Here is a 13510-nt window from a genome sequence, read left to right on the forward strand (position 1 = left end):
GCGAGCGAAGCGAGCGAGTCGCGGCAGTGGCCGGCGTAAATATTCAAATAGGTAGCGAGGAGCGAAGCGACGAGCATCTTAGGTTAACTTTTGAACTACCGCACGAGCCGAGCGAGCGAAGCGAGCGAGTTGCAGTAGCGGCCGGTGTAAATATTTAAATAGGTAGCGAGGAGCAAAGCGACGAGCATCTTAGGTTAACTTTTGATTTTTGAACTACCGCACGAGCCGAGCGAGCGAAGCGAGCGAGTTGCAGCAGCGGCTGGTGTAAATATTTAAATAGGTAGCAAGGAGCGAAACGACGAGCGTGTTAGACTAACGTATTTCTGTAATATTGTATACAAGCTGTGCCGCGCGGTTTCACCCGCGTGGCTATGCTCCTGTTGGTCTTAGCGTGATAATATATAGCCTATATTACTCGTGGATAATGTAGCTTTCGAATGGTGAAAGAATTTTTAAAATCGGTCCAGTAGTTTATGAGCCTATTCATTACAATCAATCAAACAAACAAACAAACAAAGTTTTCCTCTTTATAATATTACTGTAGATAGTAAATTATTTTTTGAAAAATAAGGTCATAAAGAAGTTTCACTTCTTACGTGTGTACTCTAGTACACGCACACATTTTTTTTTTTTCATCCAGATATTAGTATATTTCGTAGGTACACTAGAAGCAAGTTAAAATCATCATATTATACGATCAAATTAAACATATAAACATTATTTTAATTATAAGTTATCATATTGATAACTGGACCTGAAGAAGTAGCGCGATGTTTCACCTGATGATGAATTGTATAATAGGTTTAATAACAGCTAATACAAGCTGATAGTGCTGATAAAAATTTGTCCTTTATTATTTCCTACTAAAAAATTATTAAAATGTTTAAATTCACACTTTACCACTCATTAATCACACAGATACCAAAACATGCCACTGCGCCCATCCAAAGCGGTGACAATCGACTCGCCCGACTACTCGACCAAGCTAGTGGTCCGTCCAGTACGAAGAGACGACACGGGCGAGTACACGGTCAGCGCGGTCAACTCGAGCGGCAAGGACACGGTCACCATCAACGTGCTGGTCACGGATAAACCCGCCAGCCCTGAAGGGCCATTACAGGTGGGTTTGAATGAGAAACTAGCTTTAACACTAACTTAACACTAGATTTAAAAAAAAGACGGGTTGCACTCCGGGAGTGCCGGCAGAAGTGAAAACTTGATTATTAACGTTGAGCATGTTTGATATCCATCCGTCTTACGCTTTTTCGATCAGGTCACGTGTCCTGACGTGAGTTTAAGATTTTATACCCATTACAGAAAAAGTGCTCAACGCCGCTAAAGAAGTTTTCACTCCAAAAACAAAATATAGGTGACAAAACAGATTCAGTTTTGCTAACGGGCTTTGACTGAACAGTGTGGTAATTCATGCTAAACTTTTGTTTAATAACAAAGTGGAATCAACATGTTGCTATCAACACTGCGTATTGCATTGTTTATAATGCAAGTTGAAACGTTTCCGTCTTGGGAGCAACAGCATCATTTAAACAAATTTTGATTTGCACAAAATTTGTACTAAAAATAATGTAAAAACTTTACTCTATATCACTTATCACTTTATATCTAGCTTATATTAGAAAGTTCAAAATTTCGAAACGTAGAATGTTAATAATTTTTAACATCAAAATTAAAATGTATATTGCTTAATAATTTATGTCCTATAAATTTATAAAGAAGAGAAAAAATTCGATCACGAGGCGGGACTCGAACCCGTATGCTTTCACGCCGATCCGAGGCGGATGCCTAACCAACTCGGCCACCCGTGACCCGCCAGAGGTCCCGCCTCGTGATCGAATTTTATCTATTCTTTATAAATTTATATTTATAAAGCATTTGAATGCCATAAAACCAAAAATATCAAATTCAACAATTTATATCCTATCAAAGTAGTATCAAAGCAATTAAAACATATTTATTATTTTCAGATATCAGACGTCCACAAAGATGGCGCTACACTCAAGTGGAAACGTCCCAAGGACGATGGCGGTGCGCCCATCGAATACTACCAGATCGATAAACTGGACACTGAAACTGGTGTCTGGGTGCCTTGCGCTAGATCTGATGAGCCTAGTGAGTAGTTCTCATGTTTAAAAGTAGTAGAAAATAGTAAGAAAGGAAGTAGGTATTTTGAAAATTAGTGGTTTGGAAGTTAAGTAGCTTAGAAGTAAAATATACCAATTTTATTTATTTATTACACTTTATTGTAGTACAATCATGACATAACAAGAAACAATAAAATTAAACAATATGGTACCAGAAAGTTGTAGTACAATTGGCGGCCTTATCACTAAGCAGTGATCTCTGCCAGGCAACCATAGTTCTAAAACAAGAAATAAATTAGTTATGCAGCATAGTAGATCGGAAACAATGTAGTTCTATAGTAAAGGAGATTCGAAGAAAATTCTTACTTCTACTTCGAAAGCATATAATTTCTGTAGAAAAGTAGCATAATAGTAATAAAGCAAAGTAAAATTGTTTAAAGTATTTCTATTTTACATTGATATTTATCTTGCGTGTACGAATTTAGTCTACATCTATTTTTTTTTTGTACTTGCATTGTTTTTAATTATTATTTTCATTTCAGAATGTGACGTCACCGGTCTAACCCCGGGCAAGGAGTACAAGTTCAGAGTATCCGCTGTCAACTCGGAGGGCGAATCCGAACCGCTCGTGTCGGAGACTAGCATTGTTGCTAAGAATCCGTTCGATGAGCCTGGTAAATATTCTTTTTAATTATTTTTTTTAAGATATTATTTTCTGTTTTAAAATGAGACGAGTTTAACAAAAGGAACTGTTTAGAGAGCAAAATATAGACTTAATCTCGCATAAAAGTTTTGCAATTAACGATACATTACTTTGGACATTACTGCCACGACATAAGGTATTAAATTCAATGAATGTTTAATACAACACATTTTTGACGACCGATCGAATCGATGGTATATTACAAAAATATCCGTAACAAATTTTTTACTACTAATCATTTACCCAACATTACGTGTCCAAATTATTTTTACCCTTAATTATTTCTTCCAGGTGCCCCCGGCACGCCCTCAGTCACAGACTGGGACAAGGACCACGTGGACCTCAAGTGGTCTCCGCCCCGGGAAGATGGCGGAGCCCCCATCGAAGGGTACATTGTGGAGAAAAAGGATAAGTTTGGTAATTGGGAGAAGGCCCTGGAGGTACCAGCTGATAAGACCACCTGTACCGTGCCGGACCTGATTGAAGGACAGACTTATGAGTTCCGGTGAGTTGAGAGTTATAATTTTTGGCAGATATAATGCGATTTGTTCATTATGATGAGTTCAAAAATATGTACTCAAGTAAATTTAAAAAAAGGAATATACAAAAGTAATTTTATTTAAAAATATAGATATATATCTGGTCGTAGAGTAGAGAACTGATGTCGTAGAAATTTTCGATTCTATCACGTTGCTATCTCAGAGAGATTATTGCGAATGGTCCTTCAAACCTGATTTATGATTAACGCTGTAGCTATTAGCATTTATTGCTACGTATGGTTTCATAAAAAAGCGTCAACTTTTAAAAACTTAAGTGAACAAAACACGTATAAAACTATTCACTAATTTTTATTTTACACGTTTTTTTTACTTTCCTATAACAAAACCGCTAAAATGAAGCAGTATTTTTCCTTAGGTTTGCTTCATTATTATAAAAATTTAAACTGTATATTAAAATTATTCGTTTTCATTTACAATTACAGCGTACGCGCAGTAAACAAGGCGGGTCCTGGAGAACCCAGTGACAGCACGCACCCGATAGTCGCCAAGCCACGCAACATGGCGCCCAAGATTGATAGGACCAACCTTATTGATATCAAGATCAAGGTCGGACAGAAGTTCGCGTTTGATGTTAAGGTGAGGTTTTTTAGGTTATATTGGTGTAGAAAATAAATGTAATAAGTGCCAGTGTAAGTAATAAATAATTTATACTTTAAATTGTTATTGATGGAACTTAATTTTATATTACATTTATATTTAAGGTTTTGAAACCTTATAAAAATACTAATAAGTTTATGATAGATAAGAAATATTTTGTCATTTCGACTAGATGAGTTTTAAAAATGTCAATTATAAAAACGATTTCTTAATTTTAAGGTATGCAGATATACCTATTTATTATACTATATATACCTATTTATATTGAAATAATTTAGATGGAACCACCTTAGTCGAAATAAACGACACTATTTGCGCATTGAAAATATTAAAAAGCGCACTGTACACAACGCAAATTAAATAAAAACTGATTATTTAAATAACTCTACAGGTATCCGGAGAACCGATGCCCGAAACAAAATGGTTCCTCGGCAAAAAGGAAGTCAAATCTGGCGGTGACGTCAAAGTACAGCACTCAGATTACAACACTAAGATCACTTGCAAGTCAGCAAGACGATCTGACAGTGGTCGGTATACTATAACCGCTGAGAACAGCAATGGCAAGGATGTTGCTGAGGTTGAGGTTATTGTCCTGGATGTTCCTAGCCCTCCGGGAGGCCCTCTTAAGGTAAGAATTTGATTATATTTTGCAACTAGCTGCTCCGCGCGGTTTCACACCCGTGGCTCCACTCCTTTTGGTCGTAACGTGATGATATATAGCCTATAGCCTTCCTCGATAGATTTAACACCGCTATTTTTCAAATAGGACCAGTAGTTCCCGAGATTAGCGCGTTCAAACAAACAAACTCTTCAGCTTTATAATATTAGTATAGATAATATTGGTCAATTTAAGCAGTGAGTTATTAGTTATTTCTTGCTATCATAGATCGGCTAAAATAAGTAGGAATTATTTGTTATCATTGTGATTTTTATAAAAAAACTATCGGTCCGCCCCGGCTTCGCCCGTGGTACATATTTCGCAATAAAAAGTGGCTTATGTCCTTTCTCGGGTATCAAAATATCTCTATACCAAATTTCATGCAAATTGGTTCAGTAGTTAAGGCGTGATTGAGTAACAGACAGAGTTACTTTCGCATTTACATATAATATGTATTCGTATGGATGTGCTATTAATTATTAAATAGGTTTGAAGTTGGTGCCGAACATTAAGCACTTAGTATTAAGCCCGTGAACCGACATCAAACCTTTTTAATAAATAGCACATATAAATAATATGTAGCAAATAATAATGTCAAATCTTTTTTATTTCTTACTTTTCCGTTTTTGAAGTCAGTTGTTTTTAACGTAGTTATTTTTATTAGTGAATATTAAGCTTTCCGTGTGATTAGAGCTTTTTATGAAAATTAAGCTCTCCGTGTGATTAGAGCTTCTTGTGAAAATTAAGCTCTCCGTGCGATTAGAGCCTTTGTGAAAATTAAGCTTTCCGTTCGATTAGAGCTTTTAATGAAAATTAAGCTCTCCGTGCGATTATAGCTTTTTTGAAAATTAAGCCTCCGTGCGATTAGAGCTTTTTGTGAAAATTAAGCTCTCCATGGGATTAGAGCTTTTTGTGAAAATTAAGCTCTCCGTGCGATTAGAGCTTTTTGTGAAAATTAAACTCTCCGTGCGATTAGAGCTTTTTTGTGAAAAGGAGATTGCCCAAGTTACTATGGCACTTGGTATCGCAATCAAACTTATTGTGTCAAGATGAAATATAGCTCAATTTAAAGCTTGATGTTAGTACTTTTAGAAACGATTAAAGTTTTTATGTAAATAAGCCGCAGTTCGCGACAATTAAAATAAAACAATAGTGTTATTCAACACTTTAAAAAAATACTTTATCGAGTTTAAACTAACGATGAACGTTAAGTTTTACATTTATTAAATAGGTAATATTTTAATTTACAAGACAAATGTGAAAAGTTAATCGTAATAAACATTATTTAAAAATAAATAACATCGAACAATGCGTCGAACACAATGACAGATGACGCAGGACGCTTGCAAGAGAGATAGATATATGTGTCAAAACAAAAACTTTTACTTTTATTTCTATTTATTCGGTATAATTACGACTTAATGGTGATAAATATGATCATTATAAATACAAATAGGAATTAACAATATCACAAACATGTGACAAATCTAGTATTTTACCGATTCCATACGTGGTCATACAATCATACATGTTTCAAAACACAAACTTTTACTATTATTTCAATTTATCCGGTATAATTAAGACATAATAGTGATACATATTATGATCATTATAAATACAAATAGGAATTAACAATATCACGAATACGTGGCACAACTTAAATTTTACCGATACCACCCGTGGTCATTCTCCTTTAGCTTTTCGTGCGAATAGAGCTTTTTGTGAAAATTAAGCTCTCCATGCGATTAGAGCTTTTTGTGAAAATTAAGCTCCGTGCGATGAGAGCTTTTTGTGAAAATTAAGCTCTCCGTGCGATGAGTTTTTTGTGAAAATTAAGCTCTCCATGCGATTAGAGCTTTTTGTGAAAATTAATCTCTCCGTGCGATTAGAGCTTTTTGTGAAAATTAAGCTTTCCGTGCGATAAGAGCTTTTTGTGAAAATTAAGCTCTCCGTGCGATTAGAGCTTTTTTGTGAAAATTAAGCTTTCCGTGCGAATAGAGCTTTTTGTGAAAATTAAGCTCTCCATGGGATTAGAGCTTTTTGTGAAAATTAAGCTCTCCGTGCGATGAGTTTTTTGTGAAAATTAAGCTCTCCATGCGATTAGAGCTTTTTGTGAAAATTAATCTCTCCGTGCGATTAGAGCTTTTTGTGAAAATTAAGCTTTCCGTGCGATAAGAGCTTTTTGTGAAAATTAAGCTCTCCGTGCGATTAGAGCTTTTTTGTGAAAATTAAGCTTTCCGTGCGAATAGAGCTTTTTGTGAAAATTAAGCTCTCCATGGGATTAGAGCTTTTTGTGAAAATTAAGCTCTCCGTGCGATTAGAGCTTTTAGTGCAAATTAAGCTTTCCGTGCGATATGAGCTTTTTGTGAAAATTAAGCTCTCCATGCGATTAGAGCTTTTTTGTGAAAATTAAGCTCTCCATGGGATTAGAGCTTTTTGTGAAAATTAAGCTCTCCGTGCGATTAGAGCTTTTTGTGCAAATTAAGCTTTCCGTGCGATATGAGCTTTTTGTGAAAATTAAGCTCTCCATGCGATTAGAGCTTTTTGTGAAAATTAAGCTCTCCGTGCGATTAGAGCTTTTTGTGAAAATTAAGCTCTCCGTGCGATTAGAGCTTTTTGTGAAAATTAAGCTTTCCGTGCGATTAGAGCTTTTTTGTGAAAATTAAATAAATAAATAAATAAATAAACGTTTATTGTCAACATAACACAAATACACCAGAGCATGAGATTTTACACAATATAGGCATTTAGCAACACACATATAATACAAACATTAAATTATTTATCATCAATAAGTAATTATTATCATCAAAAAAAAAAAAAATGTATTCATACTATAATGTGGGAAGGTACTGGGCATTTTCACGTTGACAAAAGGGACCAACTCAGTATTCGGCACGAATGATAGTAAAACCATTCGTGCCACTGATTTTCAGTGGCCCCTAATGACACTTGGAGTTGACAATTACGAAATACAAAAAAAAATAAGAATAAAAATAAACGAGATTGAAACAACAGCAAAATTAAACTAATAAAACACGTCACTAACAATACTTACAATTAAACGAGTATCAGAAATGAGAGAAAAAAAAATACAATTAAAACAACCAAAGAAAAGTAAAAAAGGTCTAAAAACAAACAAAAACTTTTTAAAGCGTACAAAAAAATAACAATAAAAAAACAGTAACATATTAAAATAAACTAACGGAAACTAATATTTTATGAAAATCAAACACAGGAATCTATATGAAAAAGGAACTAAGGAATTACTTTCAGTGCCACCAAGGCCTTCAAGAAGCTGAGATCAATAAGTAATTACGATATTTTATACGGAAGTTTTCTTTATTGCGCAATTGGCGCAGTGGTGGTGGAAGATTGTTCCAACACATGGTGGCACTGTAGCGGAAACTACCCCTGAACGCTGCGGAGTGGTGTCTAGGAATGGCTAGTTTTTGGAATGCAGATCTTGTTTCATAGTTTTGGGCACTGCGCTCACCCATCCAAGCAAGTTTAGTATATAGATAAAGTGGAACTTTGGCTTGCATTATTCCGAAAAGAAGTGTGGCAAAATGTAAACGCCTACGCGCCTCCATGTTTAAAAGTTTGGCACTCTTAATGTATGGACTGACATGAGTTCGTGGCGGTATATTCCAGCAATAACGTGCACAAGCGTTTTGTACACGTTGAATTGCTGATTTGGTCCGTGAGAGCAATCTAGGCCCATACACAGTATCAGCGTAGTTGAACTTGGACAGTACAAGCGCATCACAGAGGCGAATGCGAAGAGATGTGTCAATGTATTTTCGTATTCTATATAGAGTTTTTAAGCGATAAAAGCAATTGGAAATAGTAGTGTTGATGTGTTTCTCGAATCTTAAGTTCTCGTCAAAGATTATACCTAAATTTCGAGCCTCGTGTACTCGGTCAATTTTTCTGTCTTTAATTATTAAATTTATGTCATATTGGTTAATTTTATTTATTATATATGGATTACCTAAGATCATAAATTTTGTTTTGGATGGGTTAAGAATAAGTGAGTTACGTTCAGACCATGTATTTATATCCTTTAAATCAGAATTTACTCGAGTAATTGCGTCAAGAGTTTGATTAGGATGAAATGAGTAGTATAGTTGTATGTCGTCTGCGTAAATTTGATAGTTACAGTTTTTAATCATATTTACAACATCTGCACTGTACAATATAAATAAGAGAGGGCCTAAAATTGATCCCTGAGGAACACCTCTAAGGACACTACTAGTATTCGAGAGTGACCTGCTTCCGTCTTCTTTTAAGACTGAGACAGTTTGAGTACGATTGCACAGGTAACTGTTAAACCATTTCACACTATTCTCATCTAACCCGTAGTATACAAGCTTACAAAGTAGCAGGTTAATGTCTATTGTGTCAAAAGCCCGAGAATAGTCTAACAGTAGCATGATTGTGCCCTTTCCATCATCTTGAGCGCATAACACGTTATCAACAACGTCCATGAGTGCCGTAGCAGTACCTCTATGCTTCCTAAAGCCAGATTGTTGCTCAGGTAAGATGTCATGTAGTTCCAGGAATTCTGTTAATTGTTTGTGAACAAGCTTTTCTATAACCTTTGATAAACAAGGAAGCACACTAATAGGTCGGAGATCTTTCAGGCTATCTGGGTGGTTATTTTTAGGTATAGGATAAACTATTGCTTGACGCCATGAGTGTGGGAATGTATGAGTCTGGAAAGATGTATTTATTATACGGGTTAAAGTAGGCAGCGAATTAGGCAAGGTGAGGAGAAACATATCTAACGAGATATCGTCAACGCCTATAGCTTGAGATTTGATCTCATTCACAGTTTTAAGTACGGTATTCTCGTCGACAAGCTTGAATTTAAATACAGAGTCATTGAACCTATGAGACTGATAGTAGGTAAGGGTTGACTGGTCAACAGGTATGGTGCCAGGTATATTTAAAAAGTGATCATTAATTTCAACCGGGTTATTAATGTGGGATGGTAAAATAGTGTCTTTTTTTGTGTCGATCTGGACTTGCTCTTTAATATGTTTCCACATTATCGACGGGCGATTTATATTATTGTTAATATATGTGTCAAAATATGCCACCTTTTCCCTATGAATAGCGAGCCTTACATAATGTTTTAATTCAAGGTAAGTGTCTTTATCTGCACTAAGCTTCGTTTTCCGCGCTTTAATTTGGGCTTTATCGCGACAGTTCATAATTTTCTTTATATTATAGGTTATCCACGGGTAATGTTTCTCTCTTATATGTATAATCTTTTTGGGCGCGTAAAAATCAAAAAGAGACAATATAATATCAGTCAAAGCAGCCACTAGGTCATTTACATCGTCTAGTAACAGTAAATTATTCCACGATATGTTATTTAAAGATTGTTGAAAAAGGTCGTTGTCGATAGTTTTAATGGATCTATAGGTAATATGCTTGGTCAATGGTTTTTCTTTTTTTAGATGTAGTAAGAATGTAATAAAAGCGTGGTTACTAAGGGCTCCGATGTGGTCTACTGTGACGCATGATACTGGAACGTTTGTGCAAACCAAGTCCAATAATGTCTCCGAGTTAGCAGTGAAATGTGTGGGTTCGGTTACGTGTTGGTTTAATTTAAAGGTGCCCAAAAATGTATCTAGTTTTAAAAAATTTGAGTGGTTGCAATTTAAAGTGTTAATGTTGAAGTCCCCTAATAAAATGATATAATCACACCACACAAAAGTTCCCATACTTTCAGTTAAGGCTTCAAAGAACATCCCCGAGTCCATCCACGGAGGGCGATACGCAGTACCCACGACCAGCACTTTACCACGAACTACGAGTTTAAGCCACATCTGTTCTACCATCGGAAAGGCATGTCCAGGATGAGAAACTACCTGTACGGATAGTCCCTTTTTTATGTAAAACCCGACACCACCTCCGCGCGAACGAGTGCTGGGTGGACGCGGCACATGACGCAGCCGGTAGCCGGGCACGACAGGCGCGCGCCCTTCCTCACCATCGCGTAGCCACGTCTCATTGATAATTAAGCTTTCCGTGCGAATAGAGCTTTTTGTGAAAATTAAGCTCTCCATGGGATTAGAGCTTTTTGTGAAGATTAAGCTCTCCGTGCGATTAGAGCTTTTTGTGCAAATTAAGCTTTCCGTGCGATATGAGCTTTTTGTGAAAATTAAGCTCTCCATGTGATCAGAGCTTTTTGTGAAAATTAAGCTCTCCGTGCGATTAGAGCTTTTTGTGAAAATTAAGCTCCGAGCGATTAGAGCCTTAAATGAAAATTAAGCTCTCCATGCGATTAGTTTTTAGTGAAAATTAAGCTTTCTGTGCGATTAGAGCTTTTTGCGAAAATTAAGCTCTCCGTGTGATTAGAGCTTTTTGTGAAAATTAAGCTTTCCGTGCGATTAGAGCCTTTAATAAAAATTAAGCTCTCCATGCGATTTTATGCGGTCATCAATTCAGCCGGTATATTTTTTTTTATGTATGTACACCGATTACTCCGAGGTTTCTGAACCGATTTACGTGATTCTTTTTTTGTTCGATGCGGGATGGTGTCGAATTGGTCCCATATTTTTTTTTTCGGATAGGCCCAGTAGTTTTTATTTTATGAGCATTTTTGTCTGTACTCGATGACTAAGTTGATTTGTAGCAAGTAACTTTGATTCACTTCCCGGTAACCGATTGAGCTGAAATTTTGTATACTTACGTATGTAAATTTGATAGCGATGAAACATTATCATGACATGAAGCTGATTTGATGATGGAATCGGAAGGTGGCCATAGGAACTCAGTAATATATTGACTCAACTTTATCGAGTTTGGGCTCGTTTGATTCGTGTTGAAAAATACACTAAAAAGTAATAAATAAAAATAACTGCGTTAAAAACAACCGACTTCAAAAACGGAAAAGTAAGAAATAAAAAAGATTTGATATTATTATTAACTACTACTTGATATTATTGTACATATATTTCGCAATAAAAAGTGGCCTATGTCCTTTCTCGGGTATCAAAATATCTCTATACCAAATTTCATGCAAATTGGTTCAATAGTTAAGGCGTGATTGAGTAACAGACAGACAGACAGAGTTACTTTCGCATTTATAATATTAGTATGGATATTGGTTGCAAAATGGGATCATTATATAAATTCTGAAATTCTTATAAGTAACTAATAGCAGCTACATGTTCTATTTCTGTTTTGCAACTCTTTTCCTGCATTATTTTTTCTATAAGAGATATCAATTTCTATATTTATCAAGACGCATTCAATTCATTATGACACACTACATTTTTCTTCTATTTCATCATTTGCTTTGCCTATCACTGATATATATTAACAAAAAAACGATCTATTTTTTACCATCCATATCTGCACACATCAAAATCAACATTTAATACATTTTTCAGGTATCAGACGTCCACGCAAACGGGGCTAAACTATCCTGGAACCCACCTTCCGACGATGGTGGTCAGCCAATAGACAAATACGTGGTGGAACGTATGGATGAGGCCACGGGAAGATGGGTCACCGCTGGGGAGACTGATGGTCCTGTGACCAGCTTGGCGGTGGATGGTCTCCAGCCTGGACATAAGTACAAGTTTAGAGTTCGTGCTGTTAACAGGTGGGTTATAATTGATATTTTTGGTTTTATGGCATTCAAATGCTTTATAAATATAAATTTATAAAGAATAGAAAAAAATCGATCACGAGGCGGGACTCGAACCCGCATCCTTTCGCGCCATTCCGGGGCGGATGCCTGACTAATTCAGCCACTCGTGACCCGCCAGAGCGATCGAATTTATTCTATTCTTTCAGTTTTATGTGTCTAAGGGACACACCTCGTGATCGAATTTTTTCTATTCTTTATAAATTTATATTTATAGGTGGATTATAACTTTATATATCATGTAAAGAATATGGTTTGAGAAGGCATTTTTAATTATACTGCTCATAATATTCTACCTAATAAGGGCCGATTTTTCAATGCTTGGTTAAAACTTATCCATTCAATAAAGTATTACACGATAATATTAAAATGTCACGTAAACTACGGGCAATTAGAATACGTTTTTAAAATGGTAATTTTATACATTATTCGACGAATAAGTTTTATCCAAGCATTGAAAAATCGGCCCTAAAAGTGGCAGAATTTTATCCTTTTGATTTATTTAATGAATCAATTTGTAGTTTATCTTATAATCTTAGCACGTATTGTTTGTTATGCGTCTACACTATTCTATCTATTATTTTCTGTAAAACTATTTTGTCGATAACTGTTACTTTAAATATCCTATTTGATATGTTGTGTTATTTATTTTAGGAAAGCATTTTCACAATACATTATTATATCTTGTTCTTTATTGGCTGATAAACATTACAATTAACATAATATAATAAATACTTAAAATTACACTTTTCTACTTCTCTTCACTTACCACCAAACACTTAATTATAACACATTTAGTAATATAAAATATAATTTTTCACCAGGCAAGGCAAATCCGAACCGCTCACAACACCGCACGCTACGGAAGCTAAGAATCCCTTCGACGTGGCGGGCAAACCTGGAACACCACGTATTAAGGACTTTGACAGAGACTTCGTTGAGTTGGAATGGACCAGACCAGATAGTGATGGTGGTGCTCCCATCACGGGTTATGTTATTGAGAAGAAGGATCGCTTCGCACCGGACTGGGAGGAGTGTGCTCAGGTTATTATGGCTTATTTATTATCCGACTTCAAAAAAGGAGGAGGTTCTCAATTCGGTCGGTATATTTTTTATTACAGTTAACGAAGTGATTTTTATGAAGGGTTATATTATGTTCTAGCCTCTGTAAATGCTGTTCTAATAAAAATATGAAAGAACGAAAATTATTAAACACAAGTTAAT

The 13510-nt window shown here is 35.7% G+C and overlaps 1 protein-coding gene across 1 annotated transcript in view; it reads left to right on the forward strand.

Moving 5' to 3' along the window:
- The window catches only part of bt (projectin protein bent), a 152059-nt gene that overhangs the window by 86887 nt on the left and 51662 nt on the right, over positions 1-13510 (forward strand). The window contains exons 114-121 of the mRNA XM_090115688.1: positions 919-1120; positions 1983-2127; positions 2642-2773; positions 3094-3307; positions 3785-3938; positions 4351-4587; positions 12027-12241; positions 13111-13330. Of these exons, the coding sequence (XP_089971814.1) occupies positions 919-1120; positions 1983-2127; positions 2642-2773; positions 3094-3307; positions 3785-3938; positions 4351-4587; positions 12027-12241; positions 13111-13330 (1519 nt within the window). The remainder of the gene's footprint in view (positions 1-918; positions 1121-1982; positions 2128-2641; positions 2774-3093; positions 3308-3784; positions 3939-4350; positions 4588-12026; positions 12242-13110; positions 13331-13510) is intronic.

This window comes from Colias eurytheme, chromosome 24, assembly GCF_061535395.1.
Source record: "Colias eurytheme isolate Ceu_HAF_F1 chromosome 24, ilColEury1 Martin Lab GWU primary, whole genome shotgun sequence".
NCBI lineage: Eukaryota > Metazoa > Arthropoda > Insecta > Lepidoptera > Pieridae > Colias > Colias eurytheme.